Source organism: Mobula birostris, chromosome 12, assembly GCF_030028105.1.
Source record: "Mobula birostris isolate sMobBir1 chromosome 12, sMobBir1.hap1, whole genome shotgun sequence".
NCBI classification, from domain to species: domain Eukaryota; kingdom Metazoa; phylum Chordata; class Chondrichthyes; order Myliobatiformes; family Myliobatidae; genus Mobula; species Mobula birostris.
Window position 1 is genome coordinate 80,738,345 of NC_092381.1, and position 20,880 is coordinate 80,759,224.

Genomic DNA, 20,880 nt, shown 5'->3' on the forward strand with positions numbered 1-20,880 from the left:
GGAATTTCTGGGAACTGCCAAAATCCTACATGGAATGACAGTGGACGCCCCACCCAGTCTAAATACTCCTCCAAAACTGTCGAAGTCAATATTGACAGCTCAAGGGCTGGTCCCCCTGTAATGCACATTTTCACATTCATGCCTGTCCCTAAATCCCTGTTTACATGAAAGTGTAATCACAAGTAGGCATTCATTTCTTTTGCATTCCCCCCCCCGCCCAACTTTTATTCCAAGCTGCAGTCAGTGAAAAGAAACCATCAGGAGTTAAATCTGTTAAATGGAGAGAGTACTCATGATCTCATCTCAGTCTGCCCCTGCCTATCTGTAACTTCGTCTTACTTCAGGATCAGTGCTATGTTTGAAGGAATCCTACTGTATGTGATCTTTGCAGTGCGCACTTCCTTCTCTAAATTTCATTGTACAGCACCAGAAAGCAGGGATTCCTTTCAAAGACTGGGACTGTTGTGTGTCCTCACAGGTCCAGAGCGATGAAGACACGGCTGGGCTGCTTATCACAGAAGTCCGACTCCTACAGCGACTTCAGCTCGTTTCTCCCCAGTAGACACGAGAAGCCAATCAGATGCTTAAAGTAAGTAATTGTTACTGGAATGTTGGCAGGGGGTGGGGAGGAATGAAAATAATTAATTAGTTCTATCTTTTTAAAGCATCAAAGAAAAAAATCTCCGTCTGCACCCGATTGCATCTACTGGTACAGGAGATTGGCCTTTCCTGCGTCACCAGAGCTTTGTTGGCCAGCCTTACCCATTTTCTCCTCTTACAACGGGAACAGAGGGTTGGACTTTGAGAGGCATTAGCTTTAAGTAGCAGCATGTATTAAACTCATTTGCCTGTGGACAGTGCTGGGTTCTGCTGCATTAGGTACCAGATGATGTGTTTAAAAGATATTTCAGTGGACTTGAGGTCCAGGTCAGCTGTGAGCTGGCAAAATGGTAATACAGATTCAGCGAGGTTGGGGGGGGGTGAAAAAAAAATACACTGCAAACTTGTAATTGAAGTACAAAGCAGATCTTACTTTTGAAAAGCCAACTTTTTTTATTTTGGGGATAGAGTCAGTGGTACAGAGGGCAGGAACTGTCAATAAAATGAATCAAAATCCAGGCAAACACTGTGGAAAAGGCTAAAATGTGACTTTCCAGTTTGGATCTTTACTCTTTCATCTATTATTTTTATGCTGAAAGGCAGTATGATACAAAGATGAGCAAATTTGGTTTCATTTTATTTTCTTTCAGTAGGCAGCAATAATACCAAGCAACTCACAGTCATTAGCCCTTCCAGACAATGAAGCGCAGGTCCATCTGGCAGACCACACACATAACTTATTTTGGGACTTGGACGAATGCTGATTCTTGGCTTTAGTGGGAGAGTGCACAAGAACAGTAGCAGCAGCCAGGCAAGGACAACTCCTCATGCCTCCAGCCTCCACCAATGCAGACTTTGCGGGAGAGCGATCGCAACATTGGATGGGATGATATCATTGGAGGAAACAGTATGGGGTATCAGCATATGTCACCCCTGTGACACCCAGTGAAATTCCTCCCTGAGTGATCCTTTGAATGCGCTCAGGTCCAAAGCAAGGCTGTGAAGGGCAATATTGTCATCCTTTCCTATTAGAATGTCCACTTTGCAGAAAAACATAAATGATCTATCTCTCTCTCTCTCTCTCTCTCTCTCACACACACACACACACACACACACACACACACACACACATATATGCATGCATACACACACTCAGAGGAAAGCATCATTTACATCTGAAGGAAGCCCCATGGTTTGTGTGTAACCTGGTCTTCCCAGTGGAAAGCCCTTTCCATGACTAGGGTTTGCTGAATAATGCTTGCCATAACAACCGCAGGGCCTACTCAGTAGACTATACAGTAAATTTATGGAGGAAGCACCTCTCTGAACCTCCTTTACAGAAAATAAACAATTAGGAACCTTTTGAATGTAAACCTATCAAGCTAGGTATTTGGTGTTGTGGGGGAAATGTGTTAAACAGTTGCCAATGTCATGCGCCTAATGGGTATTTTGGATGAAGACTTGTTGCGATAAATTTCTCTAATGTCTGAGGTCAAGGTATTTTGCATCAACAGCAGCCCGTAAACCTATCCATCCGTGTACTGTAGCAAGGAATATCTCAAGTAGCCCAGGACCTGTGCCATGGTTTGGGTGCCAAGGGGGATAAAGGCTGCCAGAAGGTCAGACAATGAGCTGGGTCTGGGATTGAGGAGGCTCAGTACTGGGGTCGTGCAGTCAGAACCAGAGTCAAGGAGGTTGAGGATTGGAAGGTGCAATTCGGTTTTAAAGGGAGGGAAGGAGATCCATGAGTCGAGGTGGTCCGGTGCTGTGTGCTTAAATATGACAAGTTAAGGAACAGAATCTGCATGGAATTCCTGGCTCAGTGGGCAATCATCCAAACTATCAACAAATGCAGCTCAGAACAAGATGACCTAACTTACTGGGCAACAACTTCACTTACGTCTGATGTAGAAATTATGGCACTGGTGCAAGTGTAAGAGCTCGGTCAAATTTCTGGAGTGGTTCCATCTGATCTGGAAATCATTGCAATAATTTTTTGATTGGAAAATGATTGCTATTTATATGCTCAGATCCAGCCAAAATGTTGCACTCTGTGCAAAAGCTTAAAGGTCTCTTAGATTGTGTTTGTGTAAATTCTACAGTATAAATCTTCTGTGATATTTTCTGCAGAATTAAATTTTTGTTAAAGACTAAAATATATTTCAGATCCTGAGGGATCTTGAAAGATGGATGTTGAGAGAATACTTCCTCTCATGGGAGAATCTAGAACTAGGGACCACTATTTAACAATAAAGTATTGACAATTTACAACAGAATTAGCTGTTCTGTTCTCTCTCAGAGGGCTGTGAGTCTCTGGAATTTATTTTCCTCAAAGACCATTGAATATTTTTAAGGAATATTTTGAAAAGTAAAAGGACTGAAAGCTTACTACGGGTGGGTGGCAATGTGGCCCAATGCTGTTTGTGGATGGTGAAGCATGCTCAAAAAGCTAAAAGGTCTACTCCTGCATCTTATCCGTACGTTCAGAGCTGCACTAACAGTCCAGTGTAGAAGTAATGAGTGGAATAGAAATGGTGAGAAGGAGCTGGACATATGCTCTGATGAGATAGTATGTCCTTAGCTTTGATAGACACAAGCTCATCCACAGTTAGAAAGCTCCAAGCTCTTGGTAAAGAGTGGACAGGTCAAATTCAAAGTCAAAGTAGAGTTTTTTGTCATATGCAGAAGTACATGTATGCACAGATGCAATAAAAACATACTTTGGCATCACAGGCACAAAGCAGCTTATAGGCAGCATTCGCAAGAAAAACATAAAATTTAATTATATACAAGTTATACACAATTATATGGGTTATAGCAAAAGAAGGAGTTGGTCAAATCAGCCCTTTTAACCAGATCCACCTTTCAATAGAAGCTTGGCTGATCTCGTACTTAGGAATCCCAGAACCTTCCCACAATCCTTCAGTAATTAATACCAGGAGACCATTGCCAAAAAATATCACTAGTAGTGGCAAATGAATTTAATTCACTCATACTGTATATATTCCACACATTCATGTATTCAGAAAGGAGATGGCAATCAATGACAATCTAGGGAAATACCTGAGGGAGAGAGGAATGAAAATAAGAGATGATGAGACAAGACATAATTGGAAGAGGTGCATATGGAGCATTGGCTTATTTTTGTGGAACCTACAGGTTGATGTGATGATACCTCTGGACATAAGCAGAAGATGGCAGGACATATTGAAAAATAAACTGTAAATATAAAATCAAATCAGTTCTCAGCCATGCTTGAAAATTCTATATAATGTTGGACTGAGATGAGTTGAGATGATAGTAACTGATATTCTTTGCTGGTCCTTCAAAAGATTGTCCACAGAGGAAGCTGTGCAATGGACTGAATCATTCCATTTGCTTCTGGATCATAAGTGTAAGTACACTTAAACTTTTTGGTTTTCTACTGAGACAGTGAATAAAATGACAACTGATTTAACCACCCAAAACTAATATAAAAATAGTATAATGTTTGATATATAGTATCATACTTCATTGAACTGTTTTTGTCTTGTAAAACTAACATTAAAAGGTTTTAGATTTTTTTCTTTGTTTTATTAAACTGTTATCTATTCAGTCCCTTTTGGATGTTAAGTGTGGCTGGTGGAATGTTAACCTTCTGAGTGACCGGAGAGCAGTAAATTCTTAGAAAGATGCGACAAAACAAATAAAACTTTTTCAAGGAAGGAAAACAACTAGGGATTCAGAATCAGAATGAAGTTTATCATCACTGACATATGATGCGAAATGTGCTTTTTTTTTATGGCAGCAGCAAGAAACGTTAGATGTAAAAAATTACTATAAGGTGCAATTAAAAAAATAAAATAAATGATAGTGCAATAGTGAGGTAGTGTTCATGGGTTGATGGACAGTTTAGAAAACTGATGGTGGAGGCAAAGAAGCTGTTCCTAAAACATTAAGTGTGTGTCTTTAGGTTCCTGTACCTCCTCTGTGACAGTAATAACAAAAACAGGTCATGTCCCAGATGATAAGGGTCCTTAATGATGGATGTCACCTTCCTGAGCTACTGCCTTTTGAAGATGTCCTCAATAGTTGCTTGAGGCCTTGAGGGAGTTGACTTAACCTACATCTCTCTGCAGCCTCTTTTGATCCTGCATGTTGGAATCTCCATACCAGGTAGTGATGCAACCAATCAGGTTGCTGTACATCTGTAGAAATTTCGTAGTGTCTTTGGTAATATACTGAAACTCCCCAGACTGCTAATGAAGTATTCCCACTGCTGTGTCTTCTTCAAATATATCAATATGTTTTCTTTCTCTCTCCTCACTCATCCCCCACCCCCAGCTATGCTTTGAAAACCATAAACCTTCACACTTATCCAGTTCAAGAAATAGCCATTAACCCACAGTGGGAAAGAGCAAAATGGTCATCTCCAACCTCCAGGCTTAGTTGCGAGGCCACTGTGATTGACATGCCTGTCAATTACTGATGAATTTGACTCATGTATAAATAACAAGATAAGAAAGTCAAAGTTTATCAGCACAGAAAAAAATACCCCCAACCTGCAAAGGAGAACATTCAGTACTTTATTTCTATTCTGGTCATCACACGGCACTTTCTCTGTAGCTGTTACACTTTCCTCTGCATTCTGTTATTGTCTTAACTGTTCCACTTCAATGCACTGTGTTATGTTTTGATCTGTATGTAAGATCAAATTTTCACTGTACTCTGGTACATGTGACGATAACAAAACCAATTCCAATTGTAGCCGTCCCATTCCTCCCCCATAGCTTTGCGATATTTTACTAGTTATCCACTGCCCTATTGAAAGCTGCATTGCAAACTTTCCTCCTGACTGTTCTCCTGGATATTTGAAGATTTATTTCACACTGGGTTATCTTTTTTTTACCAAGTCAGATGAAACTGTTCTTCCTTTTCTAAATATAGCAGCACACATTAAGAAGAGTAATACTTTGGAGAATATACCTTTCTTTCACTTTAACCGTTTCAAATTGTGGATAGCAATTTTTTCTAATGTGAATCTGTAGTGACACAAAGTGTGCATTAAGTCATGGCATCTTGAAATAATGTGACATAAAGGGTAAAGAATTATATGAGCCCCATTTTGCATTCCTGAATAAGAGATTTTTCATGGAAGAAATATGTCATTAACAAGATTGACATTTCTTCATGAAAAAGAGATATTTTAACTTCAAAACCAAAGCCTCAGAAAGTTATTGGAGTTTAAAGTAGCATGTAGAATTTTGTCACAGTTAGAATCAAAAGAACGATCCAAATAAGATCAAAGATAACTAATGCTTGCTGTCCAAAATCTTACTGGCCGAAAATTACACTGGTAGACATGGGCATAGGCACAAAAATGCTTCTGTTCACTTCCAAACATCTCAAATCCAGCTGGATTTTGTAAACAAAAGTGGAGTTAATGCATTTTTGAGAACAACATTAAGTCATTGTGGCCTGTTCCACCACTCTGGAATTCCTGAGAGGCTGAGAAACAGGGTTAAACCGTGATTATATCATCAGGAGCATGAGAAAAGACCTCAAATCATGTGCCCCAGTTACGTTTCTCATGAATACATCTTCTCAGGCATCATAAAACATTGTCACATGATGATAATTTGGCTACTCAAGAGTTGATATTTACACAGACGCAGCCACAAGAAATATTAGGCTTCAAAGCAGACATTGTTGAGCATATACAGTGAAGCCCGATGTCATTACAAGTAGAAGGCAGTGGTGCAGATCTATGGTTTTAGAAATTCAACAGCACCTAGGGTCAGTCAGGATCTAATGGTTCCAAGAGAGCAGCCAGGGAAAACAGGCTCATAATGGGATGAGGTTTAATTTGGAAAAAAAAATGGAAGGCTTTGTATGCGCTGAGGCTTGAAAAAAAGATGATTTTGTGGTAGAGGGTATGCATTTAAGTCTTCTTGGACAATCAATATTTTCTCAGTTATCTCAAGAAAGAACAGATATGACAAAACTTGATGATGTGCTCATTCAAAGAACAGGTCCACTACTAAATAGCACTCCTTCATTGATTCTATCCCCTCACGGTTACTTTCCAAAGTAAATGCCTATCTACTCCCTTCCCAGAATCTCCCTTCTGCCCTAATTGCTGGTGTGTTGGGCAGGGCTCCTCCAACTTCACTCCTCAGGCACAAGAGTGTTGTTTCCAAAGATTATCCTATCTGCCCTCACACAGTCTTCTCCATTTACCTATTTCAACGAACTTTTTAAAAAAAGTATTTGAAGTATTCAAATATAAATGAAACAATCCTAGGTGCAAAAATTCCAATTCATAGATGCTATATTATTGCTCTGGTTATAATATAGATCAACCTTAACTTAAAGACAACAATTGAGGGATAATTTTCATTGAACACACATAAAAAAATGCTGGTGAACGCAGCAGGCCAGGCAGCATCTATAGAAAGAGGTACAGTCAACATTTCGAGCCGAGACCCTTCATCAGGACATTTCAATGTATTGGGCTGAACTGCCTGTTATCACGCTGCATCTCTAAATAAATAAATAAGTAAGTAAAAAAACAAACAAACAAACAAGCAGACAAATAGAACTATAGGTAGATAGATAAATAATAAATAATAAAATCATTAATTTCCTTTGGAAGGAAGGGGAAGATTGGCCATATTTTGAGTTGAGGGATGAGAGCAAAATATCCCATTTATTGACACAGCTAACAGCATCATAAATAATAACACAACAAAAGGAAAAATGTTGGGAATATTTCTGTCTTTACCACTCTGTATCTATTTACCAAAGGGTATAGATGACCATTCTACCTATTGAGTCTACACTGGCCCACAGTGTAATCGCAATCCTTCACTAACCTCTGTAACATATTCTCCCCACATTCCTAACAACTCTCCCAGATCTATCCCTCATCTACAAACTAGATGCAATATACAGTAGACTATTAACCCACCAGTCTGTGATACTCAGCTAGTCTGGCAGTAACTTTTGAGAGAGTAAGAGTTAAAATTTCCAGAAAACGGCTCTTCACCAATCGTGATTAAAGTTGCAGGGATGGGAAGCAGTGGAGAGCACAAAGGGAATGACCATGATAAGAGTGGAAATTATTTGGCTGAAGAAATTGCTTTCACTGCCATCCAGCGGGGAGTACTGATCTGTCTAGAGAAATGGCAACAAAAATATTTCACCATTGAGAAAAGCAAATGGCATTTGTCAACAAGCTTAGGCCTATTAGTAAAGTGGCAAGTTGATCACGAGTCTAAATTGGGCCCAAAACTCCTGACACTTCCTCTGTCAACGAATTATGATTTTGGCAAAGCTATGCACAGCTATAGAAACAGATCATATGCCTACCTGTGTTGCCAAAGTATGACATTCTCTGGCTGGCATCTATTTCTACATGCTCCTGCAGGAGTTAGGCAAGCGAGCCAGAAATTTTGAACAGAACTGTCCTCTCTAAAGTGGTACTGTACACAAAAGTTATATTTCAGGTGATTTTCTTCTTCTAATGTTGAACCATTTAGATACTCACTGACTCTTTACAACAGAAACAACAGAGTAAAACAATGTTTAAGCTGTGGTAATGACTTGGCATCTTTGCCCCCTATCAGATGGTTTGGCTGCCTTTAGAGCTTTCCTTCGCTCTGAATACAGTGAGGAGAACATTGAGTTCTGGCTGGCCTGTGAAGACTACAAGAAAACCAAATCACCTGCAAAATTGACTTCAAAGGCAAAGAAGATCTACTCAGAATTCATAGACGTTCAAGCTCCAAGAGAGGCAAGAGTTTAATGATTTTAAAAATCACTTTTAGTGATTGACACTGTCTTATTCAATTTAAAATGCGATCACTTTGAAGAGTTGTGTTGAATGCCCAAAGAGTGCATAACCCTGAAGCTGTTATATTGAAGCTATTAACTTGCTGTTCAAGAGCTTAAAAATAATATTTGCTTGCTTGCACAAGAAAGGAATCCTCTTTAAAAAAAAGAACCGATTTGCTAGCTGGTTTTGATTTAGAATTTCAAATGAGAAAATGTCATCACTTAGAAATTCATGGCAAAAAAACTCAGAAAGAATTGCTTTTCTGCAATGCTTTTACCAACTCAAGGTGTCTCAAAGTAGTTTACAGCCAGATAGCCTAGAAATTAGGTTGTGTGTTGCCATTGGGACTTGCTTGAAAATGGACTGTGCTGAGTGAAACATGAAAGTAACTATTTTAATGGTTTTCCCCATCACTCCCAATGTTTTGTGGGCACTGTCAAGAAGATTAAATCATGTTTCCTAAGAGTGAGTATTGCTGGAAAAACTCAGCCTTCCAAGCACAGCAGCAAATTGGCAGAGCACTGAGACCAATTAAGGACTTAGCATTTATGTTTTGGGTTCGCCATTCATCTATCCCATAACCTCTTAACACATAGAACAGAAGAAGCTCCTTCAGCCAACTACTTTGCCTATCTACACCAATCTCATTCACCTCATTCAGGTTATAGCCCTGCCATCCTTTGGCTGTATGAATGCCTCTTAAACGTGGTAATTGTATCTGATTCAACTACTTCGTCTAGGAGTGTGCTCTAGATATCACAACGCTCTCACACCCCCTTCAAACCCTTTCTCACTCTGACACATACACCTTTCTTGTTTTTCATACTCCTTTTAAGGAAAAGAGACTTTGACGCTCTACTCCAGGGTTTCAAAACCGGGGTTCTGCGAAAGATCAGGATTTTAAAAAATAAACGTCACTTTTTCAACTTCACGCAACACGCAATGCTAGTGCTCGCAGTGGTGGGCAGTGACCGAGCAGGCCCATTAGCAATCTCATTAGAGGTCTCTCAGCCCAGTATGGCAGTGCACAGTAGGACTGTGTTTATTTGGTTTTTGACGCAAGATAGGGGAGGCCGCTGATAATTTGTGAGCACTCTATTGCACAGACAGTAGGCTGAAGAGGAGCGTGAAGTGCGTTTTCCAAGCATTGAATGGATTCACCTAACTTGGGCTGTGACGTCAGCCTCTCCCTCCCGAATTACCTCCCCAACTTCCTGTTACATGCTGCTGACTAACTTATGGGAGCGAACAAACTCTAACGGTCCAGTAGAAAATTGGGGGGAAATTTTCATTCTAAAGAAGGAATTTTTACATGCTGTGACTCAGCAGCTGGTCTGCTGCTTTGCTGTTGTTGTAAACTTTGCAAAAGATGGATTGTGTAGGTTAGAAGTGAATTGTATTATGAAGTTTTTTTGCGGTTTTCTCGTTTAGTTCTTTATTATGCCATTCTTTTTTCATTTCACTGCACTAGTGCAAAAACAGAGACTTAAAATAAGTTCATCTTCACATTGAAAACTACTTATCAATGGGTTTTCCATGGCCTGGTGGTCCAAGTTGTCCTATTTCATTGTGCCTAGTCTGTGGCAATTTAGCAATGGGTCCAGCAAAATTGAAAAGACACTTAACTACTAATCATAGCCATATAACACATAAAGTGCAGAAATGGCCATTGGAATCTCAAAATAAAGTAATAAAGCTTTTATTAATAAAGTCACAGTCAGTAAAAAGATTCAGGAAGCAAGTTATTTAGTAGCAGAACCTATTACCCAGAAGAAGAAAAGTCACACAGTTGGTGAGAACCTAATAATGCAAGCATGTAAAATTATAGTGGGTAAAATGCTAGAACAAGGCGCAGTACAAGACATTGAAAAGGCTCCTGGTTTTTAGTAACTTTACTATTCAAAATTGTCAATAATTTTTTAAATTGTAAATAGCATTAATTAAAATTAATTTACAACCTTTATTTAAGTTACATCTACTGAGCCTACCTTTAGAAAAATTTAATCTTGTTTTGACTTGCCAGTTATTTAACAGAAATTTACAGTATTTCCTTTAAGAATTTTAAAAATTTATGAAAGGGAAAGAAAGAGATTAACTTCAAGAAAGGTAAGCTAAACTTAACTACCTGTTTTTTTTCCAAGAAAGGTTGGCTAAAAATTCAAACTCTACTCAAAAGGGCATTGGTAATTATTTTTGGATTATTATATCTACAACTTATTGATCACATTAACATACCGTGAGCTATAAAATATAATAATTTTTACATAGGAGTTCCTTGAGATCTAAAAATTATTTGAAGGGCTCCTCCAGGGCAAAAAGATTGAGAAAGGCTACTCTACTCTATCAATGTCCCTCATAATCTTACATACTTCTGTCAAGCCACCTCTCAAGTGACCTCTGCTTTAGAGAAACTAAGCCCAACCTACCCAGTCATTCCCCATTATACAGCTTCTTAACAGCAACAGTCGGTAGCCTTCTTTCCTGGAACTAGGACAACAGTAAACAGGGAGCGTAGACATTCTCTACTTTTGGTCAAGTCTCGACAAGACTGGAATGAGGGGAGGGAAGTTAAACATCACCACAATGAAACAGTAATTAGCTGGAACATGCATACTCACGAGCACGTTTGCCAAACCTACTCCACAGCCCATGTGCAAGGGCGCGCAGACCCCACAGCAGACTCCGTGATTGTAACAGGATCAGTCCCTCAAGTGGCAGATCTCTCTCTCTTTCCACCAACTCTGGAGGCACCCACGGAGAGATGTGCAAACCCCATCCTCTGACTAAGACTGCAGTGACTATAAAGCAGACCTACTAGGCATCACTAGAATTTATAAGCAATGACTCCCTTCTAAACTAGAGTAGCAAGGACTAAACCAATCTCTGGACAAAGTAGCTTCTTCCCCCAATGTCAGTGCACCTCTGCAAGCAGCAGGGTAACCATAAGCTCGTTCTCTTTCTCAGGTGAACATCGACTTTCAAACACGTGAGCTCACCAGGAAGAACCTGCTGGAGCCAGACCACGCCTGCTTTAACGATGCCCAAAAGAGAGTCTACAGCCTAATGGAAAGGGACTCGTACCCCAGGTTCCTGAGATCAAAGGTCTACTTAGATGTGTTAAACCAGACCCACAGTAATGGTCAAACACAAAGGAGGTTCAGCTGAGGAACATAGCACAGGACCAAGTCTGTGCACTAAGTTCAATTTTGCTCCACCGCCTGCATCTATGGGTCACGAGTTTCACTCTCCTGTTGTAAATTATTGTTGAGGTGAAGATTGGGAAACTTCCTTATGGTGCTCCCTTTGCTCCTGATTTCCAGCCATTACTTGGAATGCAATTTTGTGTGACAGCAATCCTTTCCCAATGGGCTTCCTCGCTGTGCCAGGCTCTTGTCTCCAGCTTACCTTTGACATCAAGTTGTTTAGAACTGTTTCTTAACCATCAAAAAGCATGCTGAAACAAGCTTTGCCTATCCTTAAAATCTCTGAGCTGTAATGGCGATAGAAGATCAAATATACAGGGTTTTAGTGCACATATGTTTAAATGTTCAAAATGAAAGCAGTAGATTTAAATCAATGCATTAGTATTTATGATACAATGTCCATTTGTTGGTTGATCACTCTATAAGTGAAAATACTCATTTTTATTCTGTGCATTTCCATATGTATATATTTATCAGCCCAGCCCATTTAGTCTGAGTATATTTATTAAATGAGATCATTAATAAAATGTGTTTGTGAAAAATAATGGAGATCTTTATTTCCAAGTCTTGTGCATCCTTTGCCCGACTATATACCTTTTGTACAGGAAAATATTCCAATTGCAAGGTCCTTTGTTACACCCCAGGTTAAGGAGAGAGGCTAGAGATAAGATTGCTGGGGGTTTTGACAAAGATCTTCATGCCCTTTCTAGCCACAGGTGAGGTCCCAGAGTACTGGTGAGTAGCTAATGTTGCTCCATTCTTCGAGAAGTGGAATAAGGGCAATCTTGGAATCCATAGACCGGTAAGCCTTACGTCAGTGGCAGGGAAGTTAGTGGAAAGGATTCTTAGGGACAGCGTTTATGAGCGTTTTGAAAACCATGATCTAATTTGGGATCTAATCCAGTGTGAAGCAAGTTATGTCTTACTAACGTGACAGTTTTTTGAGTGGGTGATGAAGGTGGTTAATGAAGGTAGAGCCATGGATGGTGTCTACATGGATTTTAGTAAGGCGTTTGACAAAGCCTCTAATAGGATACTCCGCGAGAAGTTTTAGATGCACGGGACTCACAGTGACTTGGCCTAATGTTGGGTTGGTGCTAGAACCACAGCCATTTGGATTAAGAATTGGCTTGTCCATAGATTTCAGAAGGTAGTAGTCAATGGGATTTACTCTGGCTGGAGATGGATGACCAGTAATGCTCCATAGAAATCTGTACTGGGAGCTCTGCTGTCTGTGACATATATAAATGACCTGGATGAAACCGTGGATGGGTGAGTTTGTAAGTTCACAGATGACACAAATATTGGTGGTGCTGAGGATAGTAGAAAAAACTGGCAAAGGATATAGTGGGGTGCATATCTATTGCAGATATAGAGATATAATTGCAGATTTAGTTTAATCTGGCCAAGTAGGAGGTGTTGCACTTTGGGAAATGAAATGCAAAGGACGAGTGTACAGTTAACAGCAAGACTCTTAACAATGTGAATGTACAGAAGGATCCTGGGGTCCAAGTCCATGACCTCCTGACAGTGCCTGCGCAGGTTAATAGAGTGGCAAAGGTGGCACATGGAATGCTTGCTTTAATTAGTTGAAATATTGAGATCATTAGGAAGTTATATTGCAGGTTTATGAAACTCTGGCTAGGCTGGTACGTGCTATCAGGGGTGTTGGTGGAAGCAAAAACAATGGAGATGTTCAGGGGCTCTTAAATTGGCACATGATTATGCAGATAATGAAGGGGAATTGGTATTTGTGTAGGCAAAATAATCTGTTAAATTAGGCATTTAATTAATTTTGGTAGGTCAAATATGATGATAGAATATAGTATTAATGGTAAGACTCTTGGCAGTGTGGAGGATCAGAGGGATCTTGGGGTCTGAGTCCCTAGGACACTCAAGGCTGCTGCATAGGCGACTCTGTGGTTAAGAAGGCATATGGTGCATTGGCCTTCATCAATCACGGGGTTGAGTTTAGGAGCCGAGAGGTAGTGTTGCAGCTATATAGGACCCTGATCAGACTCCACTTGGAGTACTGTGCTGAGTTCTGGTCACCTCACTATAGAAAGGATGTGGAAACCATAGAAAGGGTGCAGAGGAGATTTACAAGGATGTTGCCTGCATTGGGGAGCATGCCTTATGAAACCAGGTTAGGTGAACTCGGCCTTTTTTCCTTGGAGCGATGGAGGATGAGAGATGACTTGATAGAGGTGTATAAGATGATGAGAGGCATTGATCGTGTGGATAGTCAGAGGCTTTTTCCCAGGGCTGAAATGGCTAGCACGAGAGGGCACAGGTTTAAGGTGTTTGGAAGTAGGTACAGAGGAGATGTCAGGGGTAAGTTTTTTTACGCAGAGAGTGGTGAGTGCATGGAGTGCTGGCAACAGTGGTGGAGGCGGATACGATAGGGTCTTTTAAGAGACTCCTGGACAGGCACATGAAGCTCAGAAAAATAGAGGGCTATGGGTAACCCTAGGTAATTTCTCAAGTAAGGACATGTTTGACACAGCTTTGTGGGCCGAAGGGCCTGTATTGTGTGCTGTAGGCTTTCTACATTTCTATGTTTCTAATTACTAGTTTATTTAATTAGGCACAATATCATAGGCTGAAGTGCCTGTTCCTGTGCTGCATTTTTTGACGTTCTCAGTTCTTATTGATGCTAATGCGAATTATTCAAACTGCTTTGAACATACTTTAATGCATTTGATATCCTCTGAGTGCCTGTCTTCCATATTTCCTCATAAGAGGCCATTTCGGTCTATCAAATTGTTAGCAACAGAGCAATGTTATTTACCACTACTTTTCTCTGTAAGTCATAGTCATAGTCATACTTTATTGATCCTGGGGGAAATTGGTTTTCATTACAGTTGCACCATAAATAATTAAATAGTCATAAAACCATAAATAATTAAATAGTAATATGTAAATTATGCCAGGAAATAAATCCAGGACCAGCCTATTGGCTCAAGGTGTCTGACCCTCCAAGGGAGAAGTTGTAAAGTTTGATGGCCACAGGCAGGAATGACTTCCTATGACGCTCTGTGTTGCATCTCGGTGGAATTAGTCTCTGGCTTAATGTACTCCCGTGCCCAACCAGTACATTATGTGGTGGATGGGAGACATTGTCCAAGACGGTATGCAACTTGGACAGCATCCTCTTTTCAGACACCACCATCAGAGAGTCCAGTTCCATCCCCACAACATCACTGGCCTTACGAATGAGTTTGTTGATTCTGTTGGTGTCTGCTACCCTCAGCCTGCTGCCCCAGCACACAACAGCAAACATGATCGCACTGACCACCACAGACTCGTAGAACATCCTCAGTATCGTCTGGCAGATGTTAAAGGACCTCAGTCTCCTCAGGAGATAGAAACAGCACTGACCCTTCTTGTAGACAGCCTCAGTGTTCTTTGACCAGTCCAGTTTATTGTCAATTCGCATCCCCAGGTATTTGTAATCCTCCACCATGTCCATACTGACCCCCTGGATGGAACTAGGCGTCACCGGTACCTTAGCTCTCCTCAGGTCTACCACTAGCTCCTTAGTCTTTTTCACATTAAGCTGCAGGTAATTCTGCTCACACCATGTGACAAAGTTTCCTACCGTAGCCCTGTACTCAGCCTCATCTCCCTTGCTGATGCATCCAACTATGGCAGAGTCATCAGAAAACTTCTGAAGATGACAAGACTCTGTGCAGTAGTTGAAGTCCAAAGTGTAAATGGTGAAAACATATTCATTCTCATTTTCCCATCAACTCCTCCGAGATTCTAACACTCACCCTCACGTCAGGGGCGATTTACAATGGTCAATTAACCTACTGACCCAGACGTGGGAGGGAACCAGTGCACTCAGGGACAACTTACAATGTCAATTCACCTACCGACCCGGATGTGGGAGGGAACCAGTGCGCTCAGAGGAATCTCAGACAGTCACAGGGAGAATGTGAAAATTCCACACAGACAGCGCCCGAGACTGGGATTGAACCTGGGTCGCTGGAGCTGGGAGGTAGCAGCTCTAATATTGTATCATTGGTTGATTTTAATCTTGTAAAACTGTATTGTGGAGGGTAATGGACAGTCGACACTTTGGATTAAGACCTTCTGTCAGCGTGTTCGGATATGGCCCAACTACTGAGAGAGGGAGACCCTGAAACCAGAGGACAGTTTACTGATTTTAATGGGAGTGTTGTAGAGACAGAGAGAGAGACAGAGAGAGAGAGAGAGAGAGAGAGAGAGAGAGAGAGAGAGAGAGAGCGCGGCAGAGGGAGAGGAAGGGGGAGAGAGAGAGAGAGAGAGAGAGAGAGAGAGAGAGAGGAGAGAGGACAGAAAGGAGAAAGAGAAAAAACAAAGCAACACAACAGAATGCATTTAAAGAAAACTCCCAGTCAACAAGACCATCAAACACCCCAGTGTGTGAAAAAACAAATCGTGCTAACAATAAAAAGTAAACAAATAACTTTAATTGCAGAGTCCCCTAAAGTGAGTCCTCAGCTCTTTGTCAGTTTGGAGCTGGCCACTGCTGCAGAGACAGTTCACCGCTGACAGGCCCTGATTAAATCACGTAAAGAGTAAAGAAAGAAGTTAACAGAAAAAACCCATAAAGAACAGGAAATGCAGAGTCCCTGATGCGAGTCCACAACTGCAGAGCACGTTCTGCGCTGAAGTGAGCCAATCCAGAAGACGAATGGTTGCAGGCAGCAGCTGTTGTCTAACCCAGCGGCATGGGACCCAAGCCTGTTGCATCTTCTGCCCATTGCCAACAGCAAGAGAGACTGGTCAAATGCAAGCAGACAGTGCTGATCACCTGTTTTTTCCCCTCTCTCATCCTCAGCGATTTTAATCTTGCTCGATGCTTTAATTAACGCACAGTAATGGAGCCGACCACAGGTTCGTGTTCCACCACGAGCAATCAACATGATACCTCATCCACCCCAAACCCCCCAGAGATCACAGATGTGCCAGATTGTTCAGTCGGCACAAAAATACATTCTTAAAAGGGAAATTACAGGCTGCAATTGATCACAATTCCGAAGAAGAAATATACTGTATATTCCGGGGTATAAACCGACCTGGAGTATAAGCCGACCCCTCCATTTTCAAGGTTAAAAAAGTGACTTTTTCACGTCACCTTTGTATAAGCCGACCCCTTTTGTAGAGGTTTTTGATTTAACCAGAAAAGATCACAAGATCTCACATGCCGGTACTCAGCTTTGCCGGATCCGGAACCTGGAAATTTTGTGAACCAGTACCTGCTAAGAAAACAGGCCTACACATTGTAGAGCATTGTAAGCGAATTCTTAATAAATAAATCAGGGAGTGAAATTTTGGATTAGGTCTCCAATGGTAAAGAATCCTGTGGAATGTAACCCCCATGAAACCATTTAGCACCCATCGTAATCTCGTTAAAACATAGCACGGGGTGGCGGGATCAGTACATGTACTCAGTATTGAGTTTGCGACCACCATGTGCAAAGGATTAAAACAAATGCTATATGATGCTGGCTTCAAGCTGAAGGTTGTTGATTTTGCTAAAGGAACGAATAATTCTGCAGCTGCTAAGAACTTTAGTGTAAGTAAGAAACAAGTGAGAGATTGGAGAAAGGTAGAGGACATGCTGAGGGAAATGCCAAAGAAAAAATGTGCAAACCGCAGGAAAACATGCCAGTGTCCAGAACTGGAAGAAAAGTTTTATAGTGAGTGAATCACCAGCGATTGCCTGGGTACATTATTACCAAAGAAATGATTCGAGATCAAGCGTCGAAATGGGACGGAAAACACTGTGAGGTCAAAATTTCAAAGCTACACGAAGTTGGTGCATCCGATTTATGAATAGACGTGATCTTGTATTGAGGCAAAAAACAAAGATTGCTCAGAAAATTCCCAGCGGGTGTTGTTGCTTACGTCCAAAAACGCTGCTGGATGGACAAAGCGGGTTGCTTGAAGTGGGTTAAAAAAGATGTGGCGTTGACGTCTCGAAGGTTTCGGGAAGGAAAAGTCGCTACTTGTCTGGGACATGTTCAAGGTGCACTTGTCAGGTGAGGCAAAAGCAGCATTGAAAGCTGAAAATACGGACATTGCAGTCTTCCCCGGTGGTTTGACGTCCGTGCTCCAGCCACTAGATGTGAGTTTAAACAAACATTCAAAGAATTCATGCGTCGACAGTGAAACGAATGTGACTCAAAAACAGCCAATAAATATGACCTGTCTTCCGTGTCTTCGTTTTTCCAAAGTTGGCACCCTCTGTATAAGACGACCCCCTAATTTTTGGACCAAAATTTATGGCCAAATTCTCGGCTTATACACCGGAATTTACAGTATTTAGGAAAAGAAGAATATCCAGCAGTTTTGTAAGCTGTCTGCAAGCTGTCGCCACTGGTCAGGGGCACCACCTTGCTGGATAGCTGGAGCAGGCCAAGGGCTGGAACTGGAGACCGGATGTCTGTGAGTTACTCCCACAGGATTCTATTTTCCTTCCTGACTATTGCAAGAAGCCCTAGTCCGTATTGCTTTCACAGGACAGTCCCTCTTTCAATAACACCACCCAACTGGGAAATAAACATTTCACTACAGTTTGATATCTCAGGTTCCACCTGTTCAGTGTCACAAAAATAAAGGCAAACAATAATGCCCAATATCTTCCAGACAATGGCTTTCCTCAGTATCCTTTTTATTCCTCTCTCAAGCCAATTCCATGCTGTGCACTGGAAGCTGGAACACAGTGTAAACGAGTGCACTGCCAGTCATCGGATGACACTTTGTTTACTAATGCTGCTGTTTAGTGGAGATGTTTTTTGGTTTTGCATTTGATGAAAGTTGCACTCATTCATGCTTGACCAGCATGACAGGAAGAAAATATTGTCCCTCCGCACCAATACCTGCAACTTAAACTTATTAATAAACAACTGCTCCTGCAAAGTACTAAGGTCAAAAAACACTCATATTATCCTTTTAGTTATCAATTACGTATGCACTAACTACTTTGTATGAAGCAGGCAGATCATAATAAAACTCTAATAATCCAGTTTGATGGTGCTGAACAGATTCTAGACTATAGGATTTTGCTCCTACTAACGCACCAACATCCTTCTAATGTACTGAAGATGCTACACAGTAGGGGCTCCAGTACATTCACAGACAATTTATAATCATAAATGGATCAACCTGTAGGGCACAGCTTATTGCACTATCTAACTGTTCAGAATGAGGCTTGACAAAGCCCACTGCATCCCTTTTCAGAACTTCTAAGCAGACACAGATGCAGATGAACGACGGCCTTATCAACACTACAGCTTTGAGGGCAGAGCTTCAGTGGCACAGAGACATCCGCTGTTCATGAAGGATCTGATGTGGAGGACACCTACCACCCCTCAAGCAAGGGCTGGTGCTTCTCTGAAAGTTCTGCTGATCCGGTGTTGTGCCAGTCTGCTCAGTGAATTTGCCAACAGCAACCATTATCTCCTTTTCCTGGAGGGCCTCAACAATTTTCTGTATAGATGATTGCCCAATTAATATGTGCACAAAGGGATTTTGCCAGTTTTATTTTACTGCTATTACATACACCATGTAAATAGGACATGGCTTTCTCTATGCTCATTGTAAGAGTAACTCAATACATTTTCTTACAATAAATCACTGCAACTCACATTATCTTCTTAAACAATGCATCTGTGAACTGTTTGAGAGAACAGGACTCAGACACAGGACACAGGGCCCAGACTTTCAGTACCTGGTAACGGCAGGACCCTAGATTGTGGCTCTTCTCCACAGAGTCTCTGTGATGTAGCACACACCCTTGTGCCATCTAGCACCGCTGGCTGTGGACGTTGTCTCACAATGGAAGACCAACAAGTTTCCGGTGGACCAACGTGCACCTTCACTGAGTTAAGAATCTTCCAGTAGCAGCTGATGTTTGTCTCAGTTTGCCTCCCAGATCACGGCATCCTCTATTACGTACTTGCTCGGGGGCAAAAGATCGCAAAAGAGGATTCTGTGATCCGCAAAGCACCACAACAGAGGACTCAGTGATCCCAATGACCGCAAGCTGGGGATAGACCTTGAAAAGACCCTCTGCACCCCTTTCCAGCCCTTCTTGGCATCTAAGTCAGAATCAGGTTTATTATCACTGGGTTATACGACATGAAATTTGTTGTTTTGTGACACAGTACAGTACAAAGACATAAATTTATAATAAAGAACAGAAATAAATAAGTAGAGAAAAAAAGAATAATGAGGTAGTGTTCGTGAGTTCGTGGACCGTTCAGAAAAAAGATGGTGGAGGGGAAGAAGCTGCTACTGAATAAATGAGTGTGGGACTTCAGGCTCCTGTACCCGCCGCCCATCTGTAGTAAAGAGAAGAGGGTCCGACCTGGATGGTCGTAGATGTTGCATTCTTAAGGCACTGCTTCTTGAAGATGTCCTCAAAAGTGGGGAGGGTTGTATGCGTGATGGAATTTGCTGGGCCCATAACCCTTTGCAGGCTCTTGCAGCCCTGTGTATTGGAGCTTCAATACCAAGATGTGATGCTACCAATCGGAATGGCATCCACTGCATATCTGTGAAACTTGTAAGATACACAAAATCTCCTTTGCACTGCAAATGAAGTAGAGCCATTGGTGTGCTATTGTCACACTCAACACCCACAAGGCAGTGGACCATCTCCTCATCTCCTCAGTACAGTGGGATTATGGACGAAAATCTGAAAGGAGGTCCAACGGGTGGGCCTTACTGCCAGCCAAGTAAGGCCTAGCTGCTTGTTTGCAAATGCTGGTGGTGAAGTCATCTGCCAAATGACATTGACAGTCTGCTGGAGAAACTAGTCCACAGGATCCAACAAATCATCTCCCACAGCCTCCTACACTGATCAGTGACCATGGTTCAAAGGCACTTCTCCACAGAAACTTGTGTAAAGAACAAGTGGTGCAGCCAGGTCCAATAGCCCATTGCACAGCCACAAAACCACCCCTCCTGCACAACACCGAGTTTTGGCATTAACATACTCTAGATCAGGGGTAGGCAACCTTAAGCACAAATGATTTTCTAGCATATGTTATTCATTAATTTGAGGCAAAACATAACCAGATGTATTTAAATGGATAATTCCCATACTTCAAGTTTTTATGGCATTTATCTGGCCCACTGTCCACTCATTAATACGCGAGAGGCAAAAAGGTTGCCAACCCCTGCTCTAGATCGACGCGCAGTTTGTTGCAATCACACAAAACAGTCATCACTCACTGTGAACGATGTAAGCAATAACATCTTCTG

The 20,880-nt window shown here is 41.5% G+C and overlaps 1 protein-coding gene across 1 annotated transcript in view; it reads left to right on the forward strand.

The window, feature by feature from the left end:
* Window positions 1–12,129, forward strand: part of LOC140206078 (regulator of G-protein signaling 8-like) — a 49,698-nt gene extending 37,569 nt beyond the window's left edge. Inside the window, exons 3-6 of the mRNA XM_072274201.1 lie at window positions 479–589; window positions 3,933–3,994; window positions 8,208–8,374; window positions 11,381–12,129. Of these exons, the coding sequence (XP_072130302.1) occupies window positions 479–589; window positions 3,933–3,994; window positions 8,208–8,374; window positions 11,381–11,581 (541 nt within the window). The 3' untranslated portion in view covers window positions 11,582–12,129. The remainder of the gene's footprint in view (window positions 1–478; window positions 590–3,932; window positions 3,995–8,207; window positions 8,375–11,380) is intronic.
* The last annotated feature ends 8,751 nt before the right edge of the window (window positions 12,130–20,880 follow it).